At 53.4% G+C, this 25,615-nt stretch overlaps 2 protein-coding genes across 2 annotated transcripts; one reads left to right on the forward strand and one right to left on the reverse strand.

Annotated features, from left to right (window-relative positions):
* The first annotated feature begins 25 nt into the window (after positions 1-25).
* On the forward strand, positions 26-15,101 carry DNAJC7 (DnaJ heat shock protein family (Hsp40) member C7). Its single transcript, XM_032711185.1, has 14 exons — positions 26-151; positions 7,070-7,158; positions 7,410-7,534; positions 7,621-7,734; positions 8,055-8,129; positions 9,611-9,729; positions 10,051-10,204; positions 10,926-11,090; positions 12,096-12,187; positions 12,537-12,610; positions 12,951-13,097; positions 13,297-13,449; positions 13,951-14,013; positions 14,307-15,101. The coding sequence occupies exons 1-14, from the start codon at positions 60-62 to the stop codon at positions 14,342-14,344; spliced, it is 1,500 nt and encodes a 499-aa protein (XP_032567076.1). The 5' UTR covers positions 26-59; the 3' UTR covers positions 14,345-15,101.
* Positions 15,102-19,116: 4,015 nt separating this feature from the next.
* On the reverse strand, positions 19,117-25,426 carry CNP (2',3'-cyclic nucleotide 3' phosphodiesterase). Its single transcript, XM_032711186.1, has 4 exons — positions 25,294-25,426; positions 22,578-23,247; positions 21,855-21,997; positions 19,117-21,317 (listed from the first exon to the last, which is right to left on the reverse strand). Exons 1-4 carry the CDS (start codon positions 25,294-25,296, stop codon positions 20,865-20,867), a joined length of 1,269 nt encoding a protein of 422 aa, XP_032567077.1. The 5' UTR covers positions 25,297-25,426; the 3' UTR covers positions 19,117-20,864.
* Positions 25,427-25,615: the final 189 nt, after the last annotated feature.

Genomic DNA, 25,615 nt, shown 5'->3' on the forward strand with positions numbered 1-25,615 from the left:
CGCCCCCGGCGTAGCCCCGCCCGTTCCGGCGCTGGCCCCGCCCAGCCCCGCGCGGTAAGATGGCGGCGGCGGCGGCCGAGCCCGAGTGCGATGTGGTCATGGCGGCGCCCGACGGGCCCGGCGAGGCCGACAGCGACGAGGAGACGCGCAGGTACAGCGGCGGCCTCGGAGCCGGCCGGGCGGGGATCGGGCGGCCGGTGATGCTCCCGGCGGGCGGGCCGCGGCTGGGAGCGCCGCAGGGCCCGGGGGCCGCGGCGCGGGGCGGCCGCAGGTGCTCGGCCGGGATGGGGGCGCTCCCTGGGGCTCCGGTACCGTCGTGACAACCGTGGGCCGCACGCGGCGGGGCCCGGGAGCCGCTGGGGCTGGGACGCGGTGCCCGTGTGTTGCCGGTGAGCTCCCGCGGCCTCCGTGTGCACCGGCATTCGAGCATCCAGCCGGCCCCGGCCCGTGTGTCCCGGCAGGACAGCTCACACCCTCTGCCCCGAGCCCGCACACCGGTGCCGGCGGAGCGCGGCCTCCCTTCGCGGAGGAGGAAGAAGAGGAGGAGGAGGATTGAACAGCTGCCGAAGGGGGGGCTTCAGACTCCTACATTTGACGCCCTTTGCTGCTTCATCACTCCAGTCCCCCGGTCCCTGGTCCGTTTGAAGCCTGCCCGTCGTGGGTTTTGCCCCGGCCTGCCTTGCTGTGGATAACGGGAGAAACGCCCTGGGCAGGGCCCTCCCCCGGGAACGCTCCATCCCCGGGAGCTCCTGCGAGCTCCTGCACCGTGTCCCTGCAGTTCTCCGGTGCACCGTGCCCCCGAGGCTGGGGCGGTGGGATCCTGACCCTTCCTGCAGGTTTGCCTCCCAGCAGTGAGCAAGCTGGAGCGCTGAGGGCAGGAGGTGGAAAGATCCATGTCCAGGAAACTCCACTGGTTACACAGAGGTGGACGCTGGGCTCATCTCCCAGGGAGTTCCTGTGGGAGGGAATGGCTCCTGAGAATTATCCAATGGAATGAAAAAGAGGAAACAAAACCAAAAGTGACCTCTGAGGAACAGTGGTTTCAGGCTCCCATGGGTGGCCTGAGGGGTTCTGTGCAATTGAGGCCTGAGGAGCAGCTCCCTGGGGAGGTCCTGCTGAGCAGGAAAGGAAGAGTTGCTGAAGAGGCACCTGGCTGAGGCTCATAGAGCACCGGGACAGCCCTGCGTAGGCACGTCATTCCTGCCCCTGGGCGAGGGAAATGTGGTGTTTGAAATGGTAAAAATTCCCAGAGGTAAAAGCCTGGCTGAAGGCACAGGTGTCTGCTGGCAGCGACCTCCAGCACTCTTCCTTCCTTCTCTCCCTGGCTGTACCGTGCCATGCACCTCCTTAGGTCCAGCAGACAGGAGTTACAGAGTATTCCAAGTTGCCTTCACAATGTTTCCTTTTCATGTTTTTGGGATAATGAGATCTCCGTTTCAGGGTGGTTGTAACTAAAGTCCTGCAGCAGCTGCAGACGTGCCAGAGGGCTCCCAGGGTGTCCAGGGCACAGGAATGAGTGTGGTCACAGGATAATTATTGTCTTGCTGCTGCCTCATGGATTGTTGGGGTCCTGGCGGAAGGGGTTGATGTAATTGTGTTAATTTTATCCATTAGTGCATCAGTGCAGAGCAGCTGATGAGCAGGGCTGGGCCACCCCCAAAAGCTCACTTGTTTCTTCATTAATTTTAAAAGGTTTCTCACCCATGGGAACAGTTTTTCCCTGCTCCCAGCTGCTCTGCGAGCTTGGGTCCCTGGAGCTTTGCCAGGGAGAATTTCCTTGTCATCTTCCTGGCAGCTCTGGGTTCTGGCTCCCGTGCGTGCTCCAGGCTGGCTCTTTCTCCTCCTTCTCCAGCTCTGGAGGATGTAGGAGCCTCTTGAAAAGAAACACCTCAGATGGTTGGGAAAATCCCGTGGTGAGGTTGTAATGCCCTTGCTGCAGACCTGGGGAGTGTTGGTGCCTCCGTGGGGAATCATTCCCGCAGTGATGCGACGAGTGTGGAACAGCCCCCATGGAGTCCTGGAGGCTCCAGGCATGGCCTGGCTGGGGGTCACTTCAGCAGGTCAGTTCAGCAGGTGTTGATGAGCAGCAAGAGGCTTTTCCAGTGCAGTTCCCATGAAGTGAGGTGAATCCTGGTGAGGCTTCTCCAGAACACACGTAATTTCTCACCAGCTCTCAGGGCAACACTGGCAGGAGGGAGGGGAGTGGGATGAGGGGCACCACGTCATTCTAGGATAGCCTGGAGAGGCTCCACTACTCCAGTTCTGCCTATAAATGGGCACTTGGGTTTCCCAGGTGATAAATCCAGCCCATTTTACTTGTGTGGAATGATGATCTTATGATCATACCAGGAGCAGAAGCTGCTCCTGTAGTTGTTTGGTCCCCTGTGCATCTATAGAGTATTTGAATGTCTGACTTAGGCAGTTGCTTTATCCATGAGGAAAAAGTGATCTGTACCTACAGTTCCAGCCTTTTTCTTTGCTTTTCTAGGGTGAATCATGATGTAAGTGCAGTTGTTTTCCCATGGTATTCTTACAGCTGGCTAGCTTCCTTCATTCAAAAGAAATTGCTTCCTTCAAAAAAGCAATCTCTGGCTGATTCTAGACCTTTCCATGGGTTGTCATCTCACAAAAGTTATGCTGTGGGCCTGCCAGGAGTGATGGAGCCATTGCTGGGAATTAGGTTAATTCCGAGCTCCGGGAATTACATAACGGCACAATTAAAGTTGGGGCTCAGCTGCTGTTCTCCCTCATGGCTGCAGGGGAAGTTTGGGTCAGTTCTTGGATTTCTTGTGGTGCATTTTGGTTCTTGTGGCTCTTTTGGTCTTCTCTGAGTTTGCCCTCAGGTACAGGGAATGTTCAGGGTTTGTACACCTTGTGGGCTCGGGTTCAGTTCTGACCTTTGCCGACACGTTCCCGTGGGTGATTCCTCAGCCCATCTGTGCAGGTACTTGCGTGTCCAGGCTCAGGTTTCCGGGCTCGGGGCCGCTGTGAGTCTCTGTGGTGGTGCCTGTGCTGCTGCACAGAGCGAACCTGGCGCGTTGGGGGAGCTGATGTGCCAGGAACGGGCTCTGCTCTGCCTCGGAGGGTCAGCGCTGCCCAGCCGGGGATCACGTGTGTTACACAGCAGTGTGTGTGACTGCTGCCCTGGGGAGCCTGTTCAGTGCCCCACCACCCTCTGGGGGAAGAACCTTTTCCTAATATCCAGTCTAACCTGCCCCTGACACAGCTACAGCCGTTCCCTCAGCTCCTGTCACTGGTCACCAAGAGAGGAGATTGGCGCTGCCCCTCTACTCCTCTCATGAGGAAGTCGTAAATATATGTTCTTTTATCTCTCTAAATCCTCACTCACTGTCAAACCTCACCTGAGGAAGGGTCTCTAAAGTACGCCCTGTGTATCTCTCTGGCACACAGAGTGTTTAGCTTCTCTTCCAAGTCCTGGAAGAAGGGAGGGGAGAGTATTGTATGTCCAGTGGCAAACAGGATGGCTAATTTTAAACTCTAGACATCTGCCTGCTGTAAACTGAATTGAGATCACCAAACTTATTTTACTCCAGCAGCTGAGTAACATCTGACAGCTGAGAATCTGGGTGGGATTTCACCCCAGAAATGCTGGATAAACATACCATATCCCATTAAAGAAAAAGTCTCTGCGAGAATTGCTCAGAAAAGGCAGGTGTGTTCCTTTTGTCAGAGCCTCACAGGAAAGATTGCTTGGCCAGGACAGGATTTTGGACCCTTCCTTAAATCCTGGCTATTTTAGGATTTTGTCACTGTTTCATAACAGAGGCAGGCGGTGGAGTGGGAGTGAGGGTCAGGAGAGCTGTGAGAGAGCGACTCTGCCACCTGCTTAGGTGCTGGATTTCTGTCAGTGGTGGTATTGCCTTGGCACGTCCCTGCCCAGGGGCTGTACCAGCACACCTGGACCGGGAGCTGCGGGGTTACACATCCCCAGAGGTTCCCCTGACAGAAAATGAGGTACCTGAGAGGTGGGTCTGCGGGAATCTCGTTGGGAGCTGAGTGGGGGGGTGGAAGCCACGATCGGCACTCGAGTGGGGGCAGTGTGTGGAAGCTCTGAGGAGGAGGCAGGAGTTGTTAGGCAAGCGTGGGATTCTGTCACTGTGCGCAGGACAGATTCTCTGAGCGCTGCTGTGCTGGGAAGGAGCAGGGGCTGAGCTTTCAGCAGGGCATGGGGAGGAGAAGGAGCCTTGTGCTGGTTCCTCACTGATGCCTCAGAGGTTTTTTTTTATCATCCCCAGCAGCCAGGCAGCGAGCTCCGTCCTGGGGCCTGGGCGTGCGAGGGAGCATCGGCACACACAGCTGCTGTTTGTCTTGGTGTGTCTCAAGCTGTGCCAAGGGAGATCTGGGTTGGACATCAAGGAAGAATTCTGTCACAGGAAGGGTGGTCAGGCATTGGAAGGGGCTGCCCTGGGAGCAGGGGAGCCCCTGGCGGTGTCCAACTGGTCGTGGCACTCGGTGCACTGGTCTAGTTGACAAGATGGTGATCAGTCACAGGTGGGACTTGATGATCTTGGACGTATTTTCCAACTGAAATTATTATAAAAGAGAATAAAAGAGTTGCCTCGCTCGCAGGGAGAGTCACTCCCACCAACCCCTCCTGTGCCCATGGTGCACGTGAGCCATGAAAGACAAGCTTCTTCCCCAGCTCCTTGGAGCAGTTCTTCCCGTGTCTGCGTCCAGCGTGGAGCAGCCCCGCGAAGACACCGACCCTGTCACAAAGCCACCCATTGAGCCGGGGGCGTATTTTTAGCAAAGCACGATTCTTCTTCGGTGTCAAAAGTAGCAAGTGGGGAGCGCAGGGCCCAGCGGCGCGGGAGGCAGAATGAGCTCATTCAGGCCGCAGCATCTGTTTGGGGTGAAACAATCCCCAGTGAGATCAGGGGCTGCAGTTCTCCTTGTTGGAGCCGGAGCCGTGGTAAACAAGGGCTGTGTGCTCTGTGTGCTCCTATGTCAGCGGGGCACAGCGGGGCAGAGCTGCTTCTGTCCTGGGGCTGGGAGCTCGAGCCCAGCCTGGCAGCTCCAGCAGCTCCTTTCCCTTCGTGCTCTTGGGGTGATTTGCTGCTGCTTTCACAATTTTCATCATTAAACTTTAGGCCGTGTGAGCAGGAGATAGCTGTGCTCTCCTTTCCGCCAGTGTCACACGAGGCACTGTGACTTGCTGATACATCGATCTGTGTTAAAATGCTTAAAAGGAAAATGGGCCAATAAAAAAGAGGAGAAAACGGTAATCCTTGTGTGGGGGTGTTTCTCTGGCATCTCAGAGTACCAGAGCTTTGTGAAAGTTGGTTTTGCATGGATATGTTTTCTTTCTCCCATTTTCCCAGCTCTTCCCAGCAGTTTGTTGCAGATGGGATGCTCTGGCACCCAGCCTTTAGCTGTGTCTATAAGGCAGTGATTCCTCATGACATGACAAGTAAAATTGCTAAAAGACTTGTGACTTGGGGCCTGCTGTGCTGGGCTGCAGTGGTGGCTCAGGTGAGTTCTGCCATTAAGACTGTTCACACTTTAAATTGTGTAACAGACACCTTCTGAGGAACTTTCATAGGATCTGTGATTTTCTTTTCCATTTGCCATTACAGAAACAAGAGAGCGGTGAAACTTCTTACTGCCCAGGTTCCAGAAGTGCAGAATTGCTCAGTAGTATTTCCACTGTATTTGGATGTTTGATCTGTAATATTCAAAGGAGATGGTTGTGTTTGGAAGCATTTTAATCAGGCAAACCCTGTGATATGGATCCATCCTGCAGGCAATCCTTGTTGTAGATGGTGTAGCCAGGAGGGTGCTGTGCTGTGCTGGGGCTGTGATGGGTGCTGGCTCCTGAGGAGGAGCCAGGCTGCAGCACCTGCCTCAGGTGTGATGCTGGGAGGGCTGAGGCAATGGAGGGATGGCAGTGTCCCATCTCCCATGGGTGAGTTAATCTGTTGCTGGAGCGGGAGCTGGAGGAGCTGCCTCAGGAGCCCGAGGCAGTGGGTGAGGGCACTGCTCTTTTGCTCTGCTGCAGTTGTTACCATCCCATTTCAGCTGAGCACAGCGTGTGGCTCTGGGCTCTCCCAGGGTGTGACTCCTACAGGGCCATGGCATGGCCAGGCCAGGGTGTAGCCTGGAGCAAAAGTTAAAACTGAAAGTGAAGAGCACACTTCCCTGTGTCCATTGTTCTGCCAGCTGGGAAATCTGCGATGGCTCACTGAAAACAACCCCTGCATGAGGGGGTTGTGTGGGAACGGCCAATGGCAGCCTGAGCGAGGCTGAAAACATGGGAACTTGTTCCAACACAATTCCCATTGTTCTCTCCCTGGTTGGCCTGCAGAGCATTGCTCGTGTTCCCAGCTCCAGCACCGTGGTGTGCACTCCCTCTCGGACTCCGTGTCTGGAAGGGTGAAGGGAGATGAGGGAAGAGAGAGAGAAAGGTTTCATTTCCTTCAGGGAAAGCTTTGCTTTCAGGAGTTTAAGGGAAGCTGCTTTAAACCATATGTTGTGTGTTTTTAAATGTCCCAAACTGTCTCTGCAAACGCTTGTTCTTGAGTGTGAGGACTATTTCTGGACCTGTTGCCAAGGCAGTGCCAAGCTTCTGCTGAAGGCTTGCACCCATATTTCTTTTTTGATTTAGCTGTCTTTTGAATGTGGAAACTGTTCTTCTTGGCCTTTGTTCGTAAGTACATGGGACTTCTGAGAGAGGCAGTGCTGTCTCTTGTGCTCTGCCTATTGGAGGGGGCTACTGGATAAACCCCATACCAAGGAGTTCTGCTGGACTCTCTGAGGAGACTCAAGGGTAGTTTTAGGCTGCTATTGCATCCCTGTAATATTTGGCTAGGAAATATCCCTTTTATCCCTGTTCATGACCTGGCTAAAGGGCTGGAGTATCTGAGAGCCAGCAGGACACAAGGTGTGCTGCTTTCCCCTGAGCAGTGTGTGCTGAGATCTCACAGCAACCAGCTACAAGCGCTTGGGCCATTGAAGAGTTATACTGAGGTTACTTGGGGATCAAATGGTCAACATGGTCAGAATCTGGTGCTCAATCCCTCTGAAAATGTGGTGTTTTGCTTCCTTTCAGAGAAGCAGAAGCATTCAAGGAGCAAGGAAACGCGTACTATGCCAAGAAGGATTACAACGAAGCGTACAACTACTACACGAAAGCCATAGGTGAGAAGAGCTGATGGTCATATCAGTCTTTGCTGAATACCACATCTAGAAATCAGAGCTGATTGCTGATGTCAAACACACCAGCAGGGTTTCTGACAGTACATGCTGAATGGAAACTTCTTGCCTGCTTTTAATTACCTTGGGAAATGTCGCCAGATCGATAATGCCAGTCAGGGCCAATGTTCTTAATGAGTGCCACAAGCTGTGTAGCTGCTGCATTACACTGACAGTGAGTCTTGCATTGTCCCCAGATACCTGTCCCAATAATGCCAGTTATTATGGGAACAGAGCTGCCACGCTCATGATGCTGGGGAGGTTCCGAGAAGCACTGGAGGATGCTCAGCAGTCGGTCAGGTTGGACGACAGCTTTGTGCGGGTACGTGGAGAACTTCGGGCTCTTCGTTCAATACCTTCTCTGCACCTGTTGCAGCTCTTGCAACTCCCTTTTATCTGTGTTCCCAGGGCCATCTGCGGGAAGGGAAGTGCCACCTTTCCCTAGGGAATGCCATGGCTGCCAGTCGCTGCTTTCAACGAGTTTTAGAACTGGATCATAAGAATACCCAGGCACAGCAGGAGGTAAGAGGGTCTTCAGATTTAACTGGCCCCAGTAGATGCTGAGGAGGCTGAGCTGGTCTTTCCTCCAGCTCTCCAGAGGAGAAATGGAGAGTGGTGTAAGGCAGCTGCCACTGTTGTGTCCCTTTCACGGGGTACATTTTCCTGGGCTACCAGTTTGGTCAATTGTTTTCAAACTGATTTTAATGCTAGAAAAGTATTCATGTCATCTGCATTATCAGTCCATGGTCTGCAGTAGATTTGGCTCTGACACTTCAGGGGTTGGCTTGGTGGCATTGCAGAGCAGAGACTGTCCTGCAGCACTTGTGTGTTCTGTCTTTCAGCTGAAGAACGCCACGACTGTGCTTGAGTATGAAAAAATAGCTGAAGTGGATTTTGAGAAACGGGATTTCAGGAAGGTGAGATGAACTTGTTTGCTGTGGCCTTCTGTAAGAACTGACCTGGCCTGTGCAGCCAGGTGTGTGGCTGATTTCCCTGCCAGGTGTCTGGGAGGTGCTGTGCCACATCTGTTGAAGCAGGGCTGGCTGGTGAACTGTGTCAGCTGTGAAAGGGGCAGAGTTTGTGCTCCCTGAGCACCGACTGAATGACAAGTGAGGAGGTGACTGGCTCAGGCTGAGTGTCCTCTGTCACCATTTGCTTTGCAAGATGAGTGGAGCCATGAACGAGCTGTTTGAGACAGATTTTGTCAGCAGCAGCATTTAATCATGCTTTGCTCCTAAAATGCATGTCCAGAATTCTTCTTTCTCAGCTCTTTAAAAAAAAACAAACAAACAAAAAACCCTGAGGCAGACCATGTGCCTGTGAGGGTCACACAGGGAGCAGTGCAGATCTCCGTGGGGCACTCATCTTACTGCTTCCAAATCTTTCTTTCCAAGGGCTGTAAGAGGATGCAGCTGGTACTAGCCTGATAGAACAAGAAACGACAGCACAAAATCTGAAAGGCACCAAACACTTCTCATGCAACTGTTTCTGTGCAGTGGATGCATGTAAGGCTCAGATTTGGCCCAGAAAGGAGATTGTCTGGCACACTGAGCTTGCTGTTCAGGTCACTGACTCTTAGGCCAAGCTCAAGATTTTGGAAGCATAAATCCCATCATTGTACCCCTTGTTTCTGAGGAGCAAATGGGATGTGTGGTCAATCTGAATTTCATGTGTAGGAATTGCCATTCCTGTACTGGATGTCCTGTGTCTGTCCCTCACTTCCCTGGTCCCACTCCACAGGGGAGGCTCACATGAAACGTGATCTTTGTTTCTGGAGAGCTGCTCCTGCTCCTGCCTCTCCCAGGAGCCCTTGGCTCTGGAGCACAGTGCTTCCCACAGCAGGGCCCCGTGATGTCACGGGCTGGGGAGCAGATGAACCTTGGGGAACAATGCCCCGTTCTCGTGCAGATGTCCCCGCCGAGAGCAGGGATGGAAAAGACCCATTAGCTCACCCTGCCCATGGCTGGCAGGCCAGTAGAAGATCAGCCCCTGTACTGTACTTTTTTGTGTTTTCTCCAGTCCAAACTGTCTCAATCTATTGAATTGCTGTCTCTTCCAAGTGTCTTTATACTGCAGGAAACAGGGGCAGGATTGTCCTCTTTGGCTCTTTCTTTAGGGCTTACAGTTTAGAAGAGTTAAAGGGGTGGACCTCCTACAGGTGTCCCTTGAGTCTTGTGTAGTGCTCTGTCACAGTAACACAGCAGGTGCCTCTGATATTGGCACACAAAGCCCTTTAAAAGACAAAAAAACCTGCACATGAGGAAAGTTTTCCAATGAATGTGTCTCCAGCAGCCACACTCACCTTCTTGGTCAAACACAAATCCCAGACGTGGTGCAGCTGTTTGGACTAGGCCGTTGGTCTTTGCTGTGCTCACGCCTGTGGCTTTTCCCACCCCAGGTTGTGTTTTGCATGGATCGTGCTCTGGAGTTTGCTCCCGCATGTCACCGGTTCAAAATCCTCAAGGCCGAGTGTTTGGCGCTGCTGGGCCGGTACCCCGAGGCTCAGTCTGTGGCCAGGTGAGTGTCCGAGGGCTAGGGGGTGTCCTGTGCTCCACACCCGGAGTAAATGAGGGAATATAAAAAAGATGTCACAGTGTCCTTAATGCACACTGTGAGGAGGAGGAGGAGTGTGTGAGTTTATCCCTGTTAATCTTCCCGGGAAGCTGCATCCAGACCCTGTTCCCAGCCAGCCGTCCTGCTCGAGCAGGTTCACGTCCTTTTGGCTCATCTGTACCATGGACTTGATAAAATAACTGGATAGCTGAGCAGAGGAAGGTGCTTGTGGAGGTCAGAAGGAGGCAGGAACGGGGAACATTTCCTTCCTTGCTGTTGCTGCAGTGATATCCTGCGGATGGACTCGACGAACGCCGACGCGCTGTACGTGCGCGGGCTGTGCCTGTACTACGAGGACTGCATCGAGAAGGCCGTGCAGTTCTTCGTGCAGGCCCTCAGGATGGCCCCGGACCACGAGAAGGCCTGTCTTGCCTGCAGGGTAAGTGGTGGAGAAGGGACTGCAAAATTACCAGGATCTGGGTTTTTTTAAAGCAAACACCTGACTTGATTTGACTGGATCGATCCCTTCTCCCTCTCTCAGCATTATCCTTCCCAGACTTCCAGGAGCAGGCGGTGTATCCAGCCCTTCCCAAAGACAACCCGATAAACCCAAGTTACTAGAAGCTGTTTCTCAGGAGATTGTGATACTTTGAAGCTGCTTCCCCTTCACTCTTCTTTGTTCCCAGATACATCATTTCTAAAGGAACTCCTGACTTTTGTATCCAATATCCACCCACAGCCTGACTTGCATTTAACACTGTTCCTTCATGTTGCTCCTTTCCTGGTGTAGTTCTTCAACTGACTTTTCTAATGTGTTCACATGTATAAGCCCTCAAAAAGTGAGCTCTCAGTCCTTTTATTTTAATCCATAAATTTACTGCACTGTCATGTTCTCATCTTAAAAATTAGGCAACCTTTTTGCTGTGGAGAATGCCTGGAACTGGCACTGGCTCTTCCTTAGTGCTTCTCCTGGGGGAAAGTCAAAGAAAGTGCTTCCAGCTCATTTCAGCTGCTGGAGCAAGGCTGTGACTTGTGTCCTGCAGCAGTGTCTGAAACCAAATTAGAACTGTTATGTTTGAGGGCCCTTGTCCAGCAGAACAAGGTGCTTGGTCCCCTTGAACCCTGACCTTGTGTCCTGACCCAGGTGTGTTTCCTTTCAGAATGCCAAAGCACTTAAAGCGAAGAAGGAAGATGGGAATAAAGCATTCAAGAAAGGCAACTACAAACTAGCATATGAACTGTACACAGAGGCACTAGGAATAGACCCAAATAATATCAAAACAAATGCCAAACTCTACTGTAACAGGGGGACGGTTAATTCAAAGGTAAGAGACGGTCACCTGGCAGGTGTCTGTTGTCATATCCCTCACCATGTCAGTGATAAACCACAAATCAGTTGTTCTGGGAAGCACAGGCTCCTCTGGCTGCTGGGCAGCTGCATCTCTCTGGAGCCATGGGCAGTGTGTCAGGGATTTGTGCTTGCACAACACTCGGGTCAGTTCCCATCAGCCAGCAGTTGACTCCTGCAGAAACAAAACTCAAATACTTGGGCTGCACAGAGTGGGAGGGAGAGGAGGGACGTGCTGTAGCTTTATCTCAGTCAGCAAAAGGCATCCATGTCCCTGTTTTTCCTTCCTGGGAATGAGCAGCTTTATTTTCTTAATTCTTCTTGTAAGTCATGTCTTGGTTTGGTTTTTGATCTTAAAAAAAAGACCTACTTTAAAGCCCCTGGACACTTATTCCAGCTTTGCTGTTGAATTTTAGTCCTGCACTATCCAGAGAAGCAGTCAGTCATGTGTCAGTGCTCCCAGTTCCCACCCTGTGTCTTCTGGGCATGTTTCCTCCTCAGCTGTCCCTCTGTTGATGCTGCTCCCCAGAATCAGCACTCGGTCAAGAGAACACAGGCTGTTCCCGAAACCTGGGAAGTGGGACGAGCTGGAGACAACATAATGGATGTTTTACATGGCTGTTTGTGTCTGAAAACAAACAATTCTTTTTCTAAAAAAGATTTCTTTTAAATATTTTTAAGTTTATCTTGCTGTCTGGGAATTAGCTTGGATACAGAATTGGGATTGTTTTCAGGAAAACCCTTGTTTTTGAGTGCATTTCTTACACAGAAGCACCACGAAGCTCTGCCATGTCACTGGCCAAGCTTCTCGTTTTTTCCAAGGGAGCAAAAGCTCAGTGTTTTGGGGGAATTAAAAAAAAAATTCCTAGACATAGAAACCAGTGAGATTTTCCCAGATTCTTCACACCTTTCCTTTGCCTAGAAGCGCGATGCAGAATTTGTTCTCTGTCTGGGGTTTGCTCACTTGTGTCTGCCGTTGTAGCTTAGGAAACTTGAAGAAGCAATCGACGACTGCACGAACGCGGTGAAGCTGGACGACACGTACATCAAGGCGTACCTGAGGAGGGCACAGTGGTGAGTGCACCTGGGCACGGGCACCTGAGCAGGTGTGTGGGCAGGAGCGCCCTCCCGGCAGCTCTGAGGGACAGGGTCACAAATCTGGAGTTTAACTGAATGGAAGGTTCTGCACTGAGGGATCCTCAGTTTATCCCTCTTCCCTACGCTGCTGAGGAGATGAGGGAAGCTCCCACAAGTAGTGGGTGTCTGGGCTCCCTGGCAGTGGCCCTGTGTGGGCCCCTCTGATGACTCTGCTGCAGTCCAGACCACTTCTCTTCCTTAATCAACATCCACCCAGACAGCTGTACTGAGCCCTTTTTGATGTTCCTGTGAAGGACACCTTGACCACCAGTGTTTCTTTCCACAGTTACATGGACACAGAACAATATGAAGATGCTGTAAGAGACTATGAGAAGGTTTATCAGACAGAGAAAACAAAAGGTGAGCACATGGGCACACTGTGTGTGTTCACACTTTTCCCTTACCTGCCAATTTTTTTTGTTGTGGCTTTTTTCCCTACAATATGCTCTGATTTGCAACCTTTTACCCCAGCAGGACAATATGGAGAAGTCCTTGAAAGCACTGGAAATGCCTGTCTCAGGTCTAGTTTCTCTCCCAGCATTGAATGCTGAGATGATAATTGAGCTTGTGGCTGAGACAGTGCACTGAGTTCAGAATATCTGGGTTTGGTTCTCATTTTAACTGTCCCCTTGCTTTTTGAGTGGCCTGAAGTGGGTAGGACAAAGTAACCCCTCTCCTCTGGCCTTGTGCTCTTTTCCAGAACACAAACAGCTCCTAAAGAACGCACAGGTGGAACTGAAAAAGAGCAAACGGAAAGACTACTACAAAATCCTGGGGGTGGACAAAAATGCCTCTGAAGATGAGATCAAGAAGGCTTACAGGAAACGAGCACTAATGCACCATCCAGGTACCCACAGCAGTCCCTACGTGCCTGCACAGCCATCACTGAGGCAGGAATGCATATGGGAGTGGGAATTTCTGGACAAATAGCAGCTCGGACCCCACAGATCTAGAGCATGTGCTGGGACAGGAGCTTGGGAATGTTTAATGTTTTCCATTTGCGCTAGAAATTAATAACTTCTTCCTGCTTGTTTGTGTATCTGCAGATCGACACAGTGGGGCAAGTGCAGAAGTACAGAAAGAAGAGGAGAAGAAATTTAAGGAGGTTGGTGAAGCCTTTACAATCCTGTCAGATCCCAAGAAGAAGGCCCGCTACGACAGCGGGCAGGATCTGGAAGAGGATGGATTGAACATGGGAGGTGAGTGTTCCTTAAGATACTCTGGCATGGCAGCCTTTAACAGGATCAGACCCTTAAGAGTCTGCCTTAGACCCTAAAGCAAGCCTCCCGTTGGGAATAATTCCATGAATTGATTCAGTTTGGTTGCTGAAAGCATTGGGATGACAGAGCTGCACTGAGTGTTTCCAGTTGGGAAATGGCTGGGACACTGGTAGGTGTTGTCTTTGGCTGAGTTGGTGGGCAGTAGCTGCCATTAGGCAGAAATCTATCACAGGACATGTAAAGTAGTGTAACTATGGATCCCTAAATGCTGCTTATCCAAACCCTTAGGCTACCTCCTGACAGGTTCTCCCTGTGACAGCTGCTTTTACCTGTTTGCTGCTGCTGTGCCAGGGCTCGGAGCCAGCCCTGTGACCCTGCTCACCCCCTTTGAAACCCTCTCAGTGAACTGACAGTTCCTGAACTGTGGGAGTGTAACTGGCTGCTTCCCTGCAGCTCATGAATTCCTTCTCTTCCCTCTAGACTTTGATGCAAATAACATCTTCAAGGCCTTCTTCAGCGGGCCGGGAGGCTTCAGCTTCGAAGGTAGGTGAGGTGTGCTCCTGCCAGCCTTGGAGTCGTAAGTACATGGAATCCCTGACAGGGCAGCTGGGGCTCCCAGTGGATGTGCTGCTTGAGGAGAGCATGGAAAGTTCTGCCTGTACAGCCTCGGCTGGTGGCTGGTTCTGGTTGTTTTGGGTTCAGAAGCCACAAGGGCCGGGTGTTCCCTGTTCTGGAGGTGTGTGTGGGCGTGGCCATCCATGCGCTGCTTCGGATTGCACTGAACTGTTTTGCCTTTGAGTTTGGAAAGTCCTGATGTCTCCCATTTTCTTTTTCAGCTTCTGGTCCTGGAAATTTCTTTTTCCAGTTTGGCTAAGAAGCAAACAAACACAAATAAAACCACACATACCTGATCTGCTTCTTTTAACCTCGAATACGGACAGCCCCAGACTCCTCCTCCATCACGTCTCGTTGTCCTTAGAGCAGTTTCATTTCTGGGTTGGAGCCTCTGTTTGTGTGTTGTGTGCGTGAAGAGGAAACCAGCTCGGGAGGGGAAGGCTTGTGAATTTTGTTTTACTGTTAACTTTATTAAAAAAAAAAAAATAAAAATAAAGCTTTGAATCTTTTGGTCCCTCCATGCTGGCCCATGCTTTCAGCTGCTCCTGCCCCTCAGCACAGAGGATTTCCTGGAATTTTCCCAGAATCTCCATGTGTGAGAGGGTGAAGGAATCTCCTGGATTATTTTGGTTGGCTCTGAAGCAGCATGTCCAGGGTTTTGAGTAACTTGTAAGTTATCTTAATTTTTTGGAAATATTGCCAACACTCAATCCAGTTTTATACAATCCTGTTTCACCTGCCAGCTGGATTTTTGGCTCTTTTATTTCTTTTTTTCCCATGGTTCTCCCAAGGTCCACTCGGGCATTAACTTCAGTGATAATGTGTGAGCTTACAATTCTGTATCAGAGAAATGCTGCTTTGAGTTTAAAGAGCAGCTTATGTGAGAATTCCCTGTGATGCAGCTGGAATTAAGGGCTTTGTGTTCCCAGGATTGTCCTGTTTAAGGGAATATTGAATTTGCTCTGGGCTGAATTCCTTCACTGTACTTTTTTTAATTAATCCACTTGAATATTTCATATTTGTGCTAAACTTGATTTTGTTGAGCTTGATGTGTGATTTCCTGTTACTGATCCATGATGTGGGTGAGTCTTTCATTGCCAAGTGAAGTCCAGGCAGGGATTGTGGGTGGTTTGAGATGTGCAGTGCCGAGCTCCTGGTGTGCAGCAGCTGGGCTGGTTGGTTAACCTGGCCAAGTGGTTTTCTCCTGGCAGTGATTTACTCATCCAAAGCAGCAAGGAAATGCAAAGCCCAGCTCTGAACTGACAGTCTGTACTCGCTTCTCTCGTGCAGTGTCAGGATGGGAGCTGGAGGGATGGATGAGCTTCTGGCCCAGAGCCATGTCCAGATGGGTTTGGTTTTCACCTAAAAGGTGGTGTTGCAGCAGGATCTTACCTGGGAGAGGGCTCTGCTCCTGGAATTCTCCCCTGTTCTCTAGAGAGTGGAGAACCTTTTTGCTCGGGTGCTCTGTGAGTTCAGTCTGTCTGTGGAGGGTTCATGCTCAGCATGGGGTGTGAGGGGAGCAAGAGACAGCAGGGCTGTGGCTGGGGATCCTGGGCTGGTGCTCAGTGAGGGGCAGTGGGGCCATGGCTGGGTCCTGGGCTGACCTGGCAGTGGGGCCATGGCTGGGTCCTGGGCTGACCTGGCAGTGGGGCCATGGCTGGGTCCTGGGCTGACCTGGCAGTGCGGGGCCATTGGAGGCCAGAGTTTGCTCAGAGAAGGGGTGTTGGTGCTCACAGGCCGGGCTGTGCAGAGAGAGAACCTGACACTGACTCTGTGTGACACCTGACTTACCTTCCTTCTGCAGGAACAAACACTGCAGTGAGTTACTGCACGAGGTGATGGCTCTGAATGCCATGTCTTTGTCTTCCTCCCTCCCGAGGGCTGTGCGTGTCCTTCCAGCGGGACAGGGACCAGCGTGGGGCTGCAAGGTCCCAGTGGTTCCAGCAGAGACAGTGCTGTCGTGGTCCTGCTGTGGTGTTTGGTCAGGATTCTTGACAATCTGCTTTCGTAGAGGGAAAATTTAAGGGCTTAAATTTTAGCACTGCAGAATAGAGTATTTTACAACTCACTTGAAACTCAGCTTTCCAAGTGAGCCAGTGCTGAGTAATACTTTCAAAACCCGACTCTACCATGTTTATTCCAAGGTCCTTCACACCAGTGTGAGGGACTGAACCCACCCAGGTGCACCAAGAGCATTTGGGTCCTGGCACCTTTTAGGCTCCAAAACGGTGAATCCCTGGGGAACCGAAACCCTGGTCTATGCACATCAATCCTCCCCCAGCTCTCCTGGCACTGTAAATCAGTTTACAGGGCTTGTTTAGTGGTGTTCCAGATCCATGATGTCTCGTTCTCTGTGTGTTGTTGTCACTGTACAGTCTGGGCTGTTCTCAGTCTCCCATTGCTGAGTGCAGCCGTGTCCTGTGTCTGTCAGTGGGTTTGTTCTCATTTCCTCCTGCCCCAGGGAAGTGCAATCTGCTTCCTTCCTCCCTTCCTTCTCTCCAAGCTATGAGTGAGCCCATTCCTTTGAGCACAGGAGTGGGATGGCTGTGCTTCTGGGAGAGAAAACGTATACAGCAGCTATTTATAACCTGTACATGAATGCATGATTTAATGTAGTTAAATATTCATATGGTGAGTGCCAAGACTTTTTACGGAGCGTTATTATGTGAATCAAAGTGAAGGCACAGAACCACGGAACAGTTTGGGCTGGAAGGGGCCTTTAAAGGCCATCGAGTCCAACCTCCTGCCATAGGCAGGGGCACCCTCCACTAGGATGCCCTGAGCTCTGTCCCTGTTCCCCTCTGCACAGAGCGGGGCTGAGCAGGTTTTGGTGGCATCCAGCACCTCAGGGCAGCAGCAGCACAGGTGGCATTGTGACCTCCACTGTGTCCCAGCACGGCCTGGGGGCATGGGACTACTTCTTTCCAAAAAATGTGCTCAGATGAGTGTTGCTTGGAGCGTTGCCTCCACACACGGAGGTTATTATCTGTGGGTTGTGGTTGTGTGTAGCCATAGGAAACAGGAGTGCCACTGCTCCAGCTGCTCACAGCCCCCCTGCATGTCCTCTGGCTCCACAGGAGCCACTGGATGTAGGGATTTGCCACAGACACTGTGACTGTAGTCTTCAAGGGATGTTGTCCCTGAGCTGTTTCTAGAAGGACAAAGAGCTGATGGAGGTGCAGGAGGCAGGTGCTTCAGGTGCTGCCCCTGAGGCACAGGCATGGTGGGATGGACATGATCAGGTGTGGTCAGACACTTCCTGCTCTTTGGTGTCACTCCTGGCCAGCTCTGGCCTGGCAGCTCCTGCCCAGGGTCCCCCAGGGGGAATGGCTGGTGCAGTGAGAGGAAAGACCTGGAGAGAGCAGAGCTGCCATGGCTGAGGGCAGACCAGGCTGGTGTGTTGGGGGATCTTCCACCAGTCATGCTGGGAGTAGTTGTTCTGAACAGCTCAAGAAGGAGCTGTCAGCTTCTCCAGGAAAGTTGTCAACTACAGGAAGAGTGTGTGGGGAGTGTGGCTGTGGGCAGAGCTGGCCTGTGTGGGCTCTGCTGTGGGACTGCAGTGTTTGCAGGGAGATAGGAGTCGTTTGGCTGTTAGACTTTCCCTTGGATGTGGTTTTGCATGATCATGCTCATGGAATCATGGAGTAGTTTGGGTTGGAAAGCTGTGAAGACCATTCAGGGGGTTCTGGTCACCCTCTTTGACTGGCTCCTTGTTGCTTTGGCTGCACAGAAGGTACCAGATTTGTTGTTTGAACACTCCTGGGAGTGTTCAGTGAGCGGGATCCCCAGTGCTGACAGCTGTTGTAAATACAGGAATGCAAGTTGGAAAACAGGAGAAAGAAAAAAAAAAAATGTTCCGGGACAACAGTATTATCCATTATCCATGGAATAGTGGGTCCCACTCTGTATCTGCCAGGATACAGAGTGGAAGCTGCTGTGCTGTCGTGGTGTTTCTGGCACAGAGGCTGGTCCAGCTCCGGTGCCAGTCCCTGTCCAGCCGCGCCGGTCCCGGTTTGGCAGCCACCAAACAGGGTCGGGCCACGCGCTGCTTTGCCACTTCCAAATGACTTCCTCAGTTTCAGTAATAACTCTACATCTTCCCTTATCTCCAGTGGATGGTTTTCATCCTGTTTAAATTCGTGCCTTGTCCCTAGGGAACAGGACGCCCCTGTGCTGCACCCACCCCCTCCCTGGAGCGGTGCCGGTCCCCAGGCAGCTGTGGCAGGGCTGTGACAGGGACAGGTGGCAGCAGCTGGAGGGGCCATTCCTGGGTGTCCCTGTGCCCCAGGCCCTGTGTGACTGTAGGAGCCGGTGTGTAACTCTTTGGCTTTCCTACCAGGCCCGGCTCTCCCGCTGCTGCTGTCAGGGATGGGGTTATCCCTTCTTAGAGCAGCGTTGGGTGTTTTCCCTTGCCCAGACCTGAGCTCAGAGGGACAGCTCTGGTCTGTTGCTGAGAGTGGGAAGCTGGGACACTGCGCCTGAGCTGGAGCATGGAGGATGGCCTGGGAGGGCAGGATCCGTGGAGAGCCTGGCTGCCATCCCAGCCTGTCCCACTGCCCCGTCCCCATCCCTGCTGTCCTTAATGGCTCGTGTGGACAGAGTGTGGTGTGAGGTAGTCAGAGGGGCTGCGTGTGGAGCACCCCGAGCCCCTCAGTGCATGTGAGTCGTGGTGGTCACGACGTTACGGAATAGTCAGGACAAATCCAGGCGCCGATGCGAAGCCACTTGGAGAGGAGCTTGTCCCTGCGCTGCCGTATTTATCTGAATTGGAATTCGGAATGTTTACCTCAGTGTACATAGCTCAACCTTTCCCTGGGAGGAAAGGGGAATTGCATGGAGCAATCGCTGTCCCATCGCTTTGCCAAACTCCTCATCCTCTCCCAGCCAGGCTCCGTGTCGGTACTGACTGTCCTGTTCCTCTTGGACCTTTCTAGGATGTGAATGGTAAAAATGTGAATATTTGTTGTTTACTTCCTTAGCAGAACTCCTGATGCTGTGTTTGTATGGGGAATCAGCCTGAGCAGACCCATATGCAATCGGTTTTACTTTATTATAAACTGTATATGATGTACAAACTAATAAAAACTCAAACGACGACAGTGTCACTGTTGTTCTTGAACAGGCAGATGAAGGAGGTGTTCCAGCCTTGCATTCCAGTGCTGGAGTGATCTGGATGCTGGGAGTGTGGGCTCAGTTGGCCCCTGAGCAGGTGCTGCCAAAGGGCCTTTTTGAGCTTTGTTGGAGCAAACCCTTGAGGTTCTGTCAGGAGAGGCCCTGGCTGAGCATTGGGCACTCGGCTGCCGCTGGTGTGGGAGCTGGAAGGATTTCTCCATGGAGGGCAGGGAGGGTCACAGGTGATCTAGGTGGGTTTATAGCTCACTTTTTTTATGTTATAATGGGAACTTATTATCATTCTTCATTTTGGAACAGCAGGAACTATTTTGCTTTCCTAGCAGAGTGTTTGGTTCCAGACAAGCCCCAGAGCTCTCCCTGCTTTTGGCCTCAGCGTTTGGAGGAGAAACACTCCTTACCCCGGCAAGTGTTGGGCTCGGGCGAGCTGTGCCCAGTGACAGCCCCAGCCCAGCCCACGCCTCAAACACGGTCAGTATTTACAGTGTTAGTGTGGGTTAATGTCACTCTGCAGCTCCCCAGGCCCTGAGCCAGAGCCGGAGGCCGAGCTGGGACCTGACCTGGGACCATCAGTGGAGCTTCATATTAAATAGTGCCCAGGAGCCACCGCCCTGCTGGACCGGGGCCTGGTGGAGCACAAACACAGGTTTCAGTCAAACATTTAATGACAGAAGTGCTGGGTCAGTAACTTCCAGCCAGGGTTTAGGTTTGAGCAGACTTGAGTTATGCGGTTACGGTGCCTCCGCTTCCTACACTACGGGGTTACTCCAGCCTAACTCTTAACATTCAGGTGCATTAGAGGAAGGGAGTAAAATCTTGCATGAAGTGCAGTTCTGTACTTCAGACATGATTTTAGTTTCTATCAAATAAGATGGAAAAGATGTTAGTTCATCTCTTCCACTCCCTGCCAAGGCAGGATTGTTCCCTACAGGACAAGGACACGGGACAGTGCTTGGTCCAGCCCAGGTAGGGGGAAGTGGCCGGAACTGGCTGCCTGTCCTGGTGTTTCACTTGTTTCCCCCTAAGTCTGTGGTCGGTGTCTTTAAGACATCACTTGGCACTGTGCCCTCCTCCAGGAGGAGCTGGGCTGGAGCTGGGCAGCTGCGGGACCAGCCTGAGGTTGGGGCTGCCGGGACCTGCTGCCCTCAACAAGGTCTGTCCTTAGGGGCCAAACCCTTGGTAAGGGACCACCCTTGACAGGAGTGAGCCACGCCCTGGTTCTGACCCCGTAATCGGCTGCAGCCGATGTCAGTCCCTGGGTGTGGGAGGGGAGGGACATCCTGCAGTTCCCTTGGCTTCAGAGGGGTGACCAACAGGCTTTGGTCAGTGCCGACAGGTAAAGATCGAACGATTGTGGTTCAGAGGGAAGCGATAAAAGCCCAGAGTTGATCTTCCTCCAAGGAAGAAAACAAGCAGGACACCCTGGCTGGTTCCCTCCAAAACTCTCCCATTAAAATCCATGGCAGTTTCAGTCAGGAGTTGCTTGTTTTCTTCCTTGTCCTGAGGCTGATAACTCCCCAGAGGCTTCACACTGGGGTGGGCAGAAGGGTTGACTTTAGTAAAGGTACAATTATTTCTCTTTACACTTTAAGGTTACAGGAGTTACTTGCCTTTTAAAAACAAACCGAGGAGCTGCCCTGCCCGTGCTCCTAGATGATGGTGCAGGAGCTAAAGGCAGATCCCCGTTTGTTGGTGCTCTGCGTTGGCACGAGTTTTCCCTTCCCGTAGTATCCCGAGAATATCGCCCTCACATCGATCTTTTTAGAGAGGTTGAGCATCCACATACCGTTATCAAAATACAGCAGTTTCCCTCCTCCAATTTCCCCCACTTGCTCCCCTTTGTTCCCCGCCTTTTCCAGCTTCACGAACTCCAGCAGGTCGAGCCCGGTCTGGACGGCCTCGACGCCGTTGGCGCAGCCGAGGGTGATGTGGGCCCGGCTGCCCCGCGGGAGGTTGTCCGTGGGCAGGATCTTGTCGGCATCCCCAGGCCAGAGCAGCAGCTGCTGCTCGTTCAGCTCGATGCGAGCCCCGACAGTCTTTGTGGTGATGAACAGCGCCGAGATGGAGAGGGTGAAGCCTTTGCCGTAGGAAGCCTTGACGGCCTGGAGGAGAGGGAGACACACGTGGAACAGTGTCAGTGCCGGGGGGGGGGGGATTCACGGTGCTGTCACTGTCCCCAGGCTCAGGGGAAGGTGGCTGCTCACAGCAGCTCTTGCTGTGATGTAGTTACAATATCGAGTGCAAGGAGAAGGTCAGGGCCTGACACTCCAGCTCTGTGGATTTGGAGCTGGGTACGTCTTTATCCTTCACAAATTCCAATATTTAACTTGGGCTTATCTGCTCTGAAATAATCTGTCTGGGAGCGTAAATACCTCAGTTCATCATCATTCAGCTCACACTGTCGGAAATGATGCTGGAGGGAGGGTGGGAGTATTTTGTTTGGGAATAGGAAACAGTCACCATCTCCACAACTCTGAGTTTTCTCCTGCACGGGCCACGTGGACATAGTTCCTGTCTCTACCTTTGGCCTCTGGCTCAGAGCAAAGCCCGTCCCCAGCCCACCCTGAGGCCTGGGGACCCCCTGCTGGGGAGGGAGGGACACTGGGGATGTGGAGAGGAGTTGGGACTCCAGCACTCACTTCCTGCTGCGCGTATTCCTCAGCTCCAGCTGCTTTTCCGAACTCGGTGTATTTCGTGGTGCAGTGCAGGACCCCGGGTGGCCTCTTCACGAAGTAGCTGGTGAGATCTATTTTTATTTTGGGATCATCGATAGCAGAAGCAACTGCAAATACAGGTAAAGAACATCACTGTCACAAAGTGATCCCCCCCATGTCACTCCACGAGCCCAAGTCCCATCTCAGGTCCCTTTCCCACCCTGTCCTTCACCTCATCTTTCTGGCTGCTGGAGAGCACTGGATGGGTAACTGAGCCCCTCCCTGCCCCCAGGCTCACCACAGATGGAGCCAGAGAACAGAAGCCTCTGCGTGTCATTGTGGCTTGTCTTAACCCTGATGATGTGAGTCCCTTAAGGGAGGGGATTGTTCAGCCTTTCCTGTTTCTCTCTGACTCTTTGCCTTTGTCCCACCCAACCCTTCAGAACCACAGGACACCCAGGACCCCACATCCCACTGCTGCCACCCGAGCCCAGTGGGGTCAGAACTGAAAAGACTCCTTGGGAACAACCCTTTAATTTATTTTTACTTAAAAAGCAACTTTGGCAGCGATGGGGACCAGGTTAGTAGCTTTAAAAACTTTAAAAAGCTTTTCTTGTTGACACCTTTAACTAGAAATTGGCTTGAGGAGCTGATCAGACTTGTTAACATCAACAGGTAAAAACACGGTAAGGCCATGTCTATACATACAGTATTTACTCTCCTTTTTGAAGGCTTTGAGACTCCCGAGCTCATCCAAGAAGGCCTGGCCAGCCTTTCTCAGGATCTCCGAACTTCTTTTGCTCAAAAACCACCCAAAATACATGGGGAGGAATTCCTTCTCCAAGCTTGGCTTCATCTTCTTCAGCTCTTCCACAGACAGTTTCCACTGATTCTTGTCCTTCAGCTGGGGACAATCCAAGCGCCAGGGGGTTTTGGGCTCGGCGAAGATGACTTTGTACCGGTACTTGTCGGCAATGTCAAAGAGCTGCTCCAGCCGTTCCCGCTCGTGGTGAGTGTCATCCAAAACGATGACGCTGATCTCCCGTTTGCAATAGTCAACTAGATCCTCGTCCACCTTGGAGTACTCTTCAGGAATGGAGCTTCTTATTACCGGTGTGATTTTATAGTGATCGACAGAGATGACCTTGCAGGCGTCTTTGTACCGATCGTGGATGGCCTGGGCCAGGGTGGACTTCCCGCTGCCAGGCAGGCCCCGGAGAATGAAAAAGGTTTTGGATTCCTTGAGTGTGGAGATGGTGTCTTCGTCGTCCAGGAATGGGAACTGCAAACTCTCGGGTCTCTCTTTCGCTGATTGAGTAGACATTTTTCTAAATATTTTAGGCAGGAAGGTGTGACTCTTCTTGGAGAAACCTCTGTTCTGAAATGGAAGGAGAAAACACTTTGCAGGGCAGGAACCCCGGAGACCACGTGTCCCCACTGGGACCGTTATTGGGAGAGATGGGGTGCAGGGAGCACCTCTCCCCCCCCGTCCTCACTTGGGTGCCCTGCTGGGCTGACACCCCCTCCCACAGCTGCCCTGGCTGGTCCCACGGCAGGGACCTGCGCCCTGTCCCACCCAAGGGCTGAAGGTGCAGCCCCGCTCCCCTCCCTGGCCTCAGCAGCTGCGGTCCTGCCCCACCAGGAAGGGGAAGTTTTACCCATCACGTGGCAGCAGCGTGGGCAGAGCTCCTCCTGTGACAAATATACTCTGAACAGTTGAACAAACCCCTGTGGCTGCAAGACCTGGGGAAGCCCAAGGGGAACTGAAAGTCCCAGCAGGTGCTCAGAGCTGCCACATTCTCATCCCTTCACCTGAATTGCACACTCTGTCCTCAGGGAAGTGGCTGTTTCCTAGAGCAGCCCACGAGGATGATGCCGTCTCTCTCTCAGCTGCACTGGGGATCGGCACCCGAGCACCAAGGAGGAGGGAATTAGGGCTCCTCTTGGGAAAAGAAACTTAGATTGCTTCCAGGAAAACCCAACCCCCCCCCCTGCAGCTGCCAGGTAGGGCAGAACTCGAAAGTGAAACCTCGAGTGCCGAAGGAAACGAAACACTTTTGTTTGGCAGCAGTGAGCGGGAAACACTGCTGGGAGCTGGCGCGGGCTCTCCCTCCCCTCCTGCCAGCAGCTCCTATAACTGGAATCCCAGATTAATTCCCAGCAGGGCCTGGGAAAACACAGGACTGCAAGGAAACGAGGGATTTCTCCAGCTGTGTAAGTTCACTATAGCATCAATGGGGCAGTCACTGTTTTTTGGGTCATTACATGAACTCTCCACCTCCCCAGCTGCCTCAGGGCCAGCCCAGCCCAGGACCTGCTGGAGCCAAAGGCCATGGGAGTGATGCCCAAGGAGTGAGTTTTGCTTTTAATGCAAAAATAGAGAGGTTTTTCATAAAACATAACTGCTCTGCCTGGGGCAGAAAACTGCTTTTCCTCTTTGTGGATTTATGCTGTTGTTTAAAAAACCCCCACTTTTTAGGTGATGAATTTCCCCATCTCTTTATTCCAGAACGTGGAGGTGGGTTTGGTTCCAAATGCCTGGGGAGCAGGAGCAGGACCCCACAGCTCCCACAGGCACTGCCTGCCCCGGGGTCAGCTGCAGGACGGGGACTCCGACTGCTCTGGGGCTTGTGTGGAAAGAAATGGGCCTGCCAGGGCAGCGGGGACCCCCAGGCTCCACAGAGACCCCCGGGCTCTCCAGGGATCTCCACTGCCTTCCCCGTGGACTCGGGGCTCCCGGGTCCCCACAGAGGAGAAAGCAGGTGAGTCACCTGGAGCTCTGTTCCTGCTCACAGCGCAGGTGCCCCGTTTGCCCGGGGGTCGCAGGGCCGGAGCCGGTGCCGCGCTGTCCCCGCACCGCGCTGTCCCCGCACCGCGCTGTCCCGCGGGCGGGGGCCGGGGCCGCTGTTCTGCCGCGGCAGCTGCTCAGGGGACTGAGGCGCTTTTCAGCCCCGCGAACAAAGGAACAATCACGGCCCCCCCCGGGCCATTGTTCGCCGCCGGCTCGGGGACAACGGGCGCCTTCACGGCCCGGGCCGGGTGGACAAAGGCCCCGCAGAGCGCGGGGTGCGGGGTCCCTCCGGACAATCCCCCATTGAGCCCGGCCCGGCCCCCCCCGCCGCCCCCACAAAGCTCCCGCTTGTCTCCGGCTCCCCGCGGGACAGGGGCTCGCGTGGAAGGAGCGATCGCTCCGGGCCCTGGGCTGCCCCTGCCCCGGCGGCCCCCAGGGTGTGCCGGGACCCCCAGAACGGAGCCACGGGGACCCTGGGGCCGTTCTCGGGGCCCGGCTGCCCCCGCGTCCCCCCACACCCCGCGCCCACGTGTCGGCGACGCCGCGGGCTCCTCCTCCCGCCGGGAATCGGAACCATCGCCCGGGTGGAGCGGCGGCCCCGATCCCGGTCCCTGTCCCGGTGGCCCCGCTTACCATGGTGAGGGCAGCGGCTCCGGGGCGGCCGCCGGTGGGGAGCGGCGCGGCGTGGAAGCGGCTCTGGGGGGGGGGGGCGCGGCCGCGGCCCCTTTCATAGCCCCGGGGCCCGCCCGCCCCGCGGGGCCGGGCCGAGCCCTCCCACGGGGGTCAGTCCCCGCCCGGGGCTCAGTCCCCGCCCTGCCCGCCCGGTAGGTCCGGCCGCGGAGGAGCCGGTCCCGGGGATGCTGCCGGGACAGCCCTAGGCCGGGAGAGGAGATGCGGGGAGAGAGGAGGCTCTGAGAGCGGCGGTGGCTCAGCCCAGCTTCTTCCCTGCTCAGGA

This window comes from Chiroxiphia lanceolata, chromosome 26 (genome assembly GCF_009829145.1).
Source record: "Chiroxiphia lanceolata isolate bChiLan1 chromosome 26, bChiLan1.pri, whole genome shotgun sequence".
Lineage (NCBI taxonomy): Eukaryota > Metazoa > Chordata > Aves > Passeriformes > Pipridae > Chiroxiphia > Chiroxiphia lanceolata.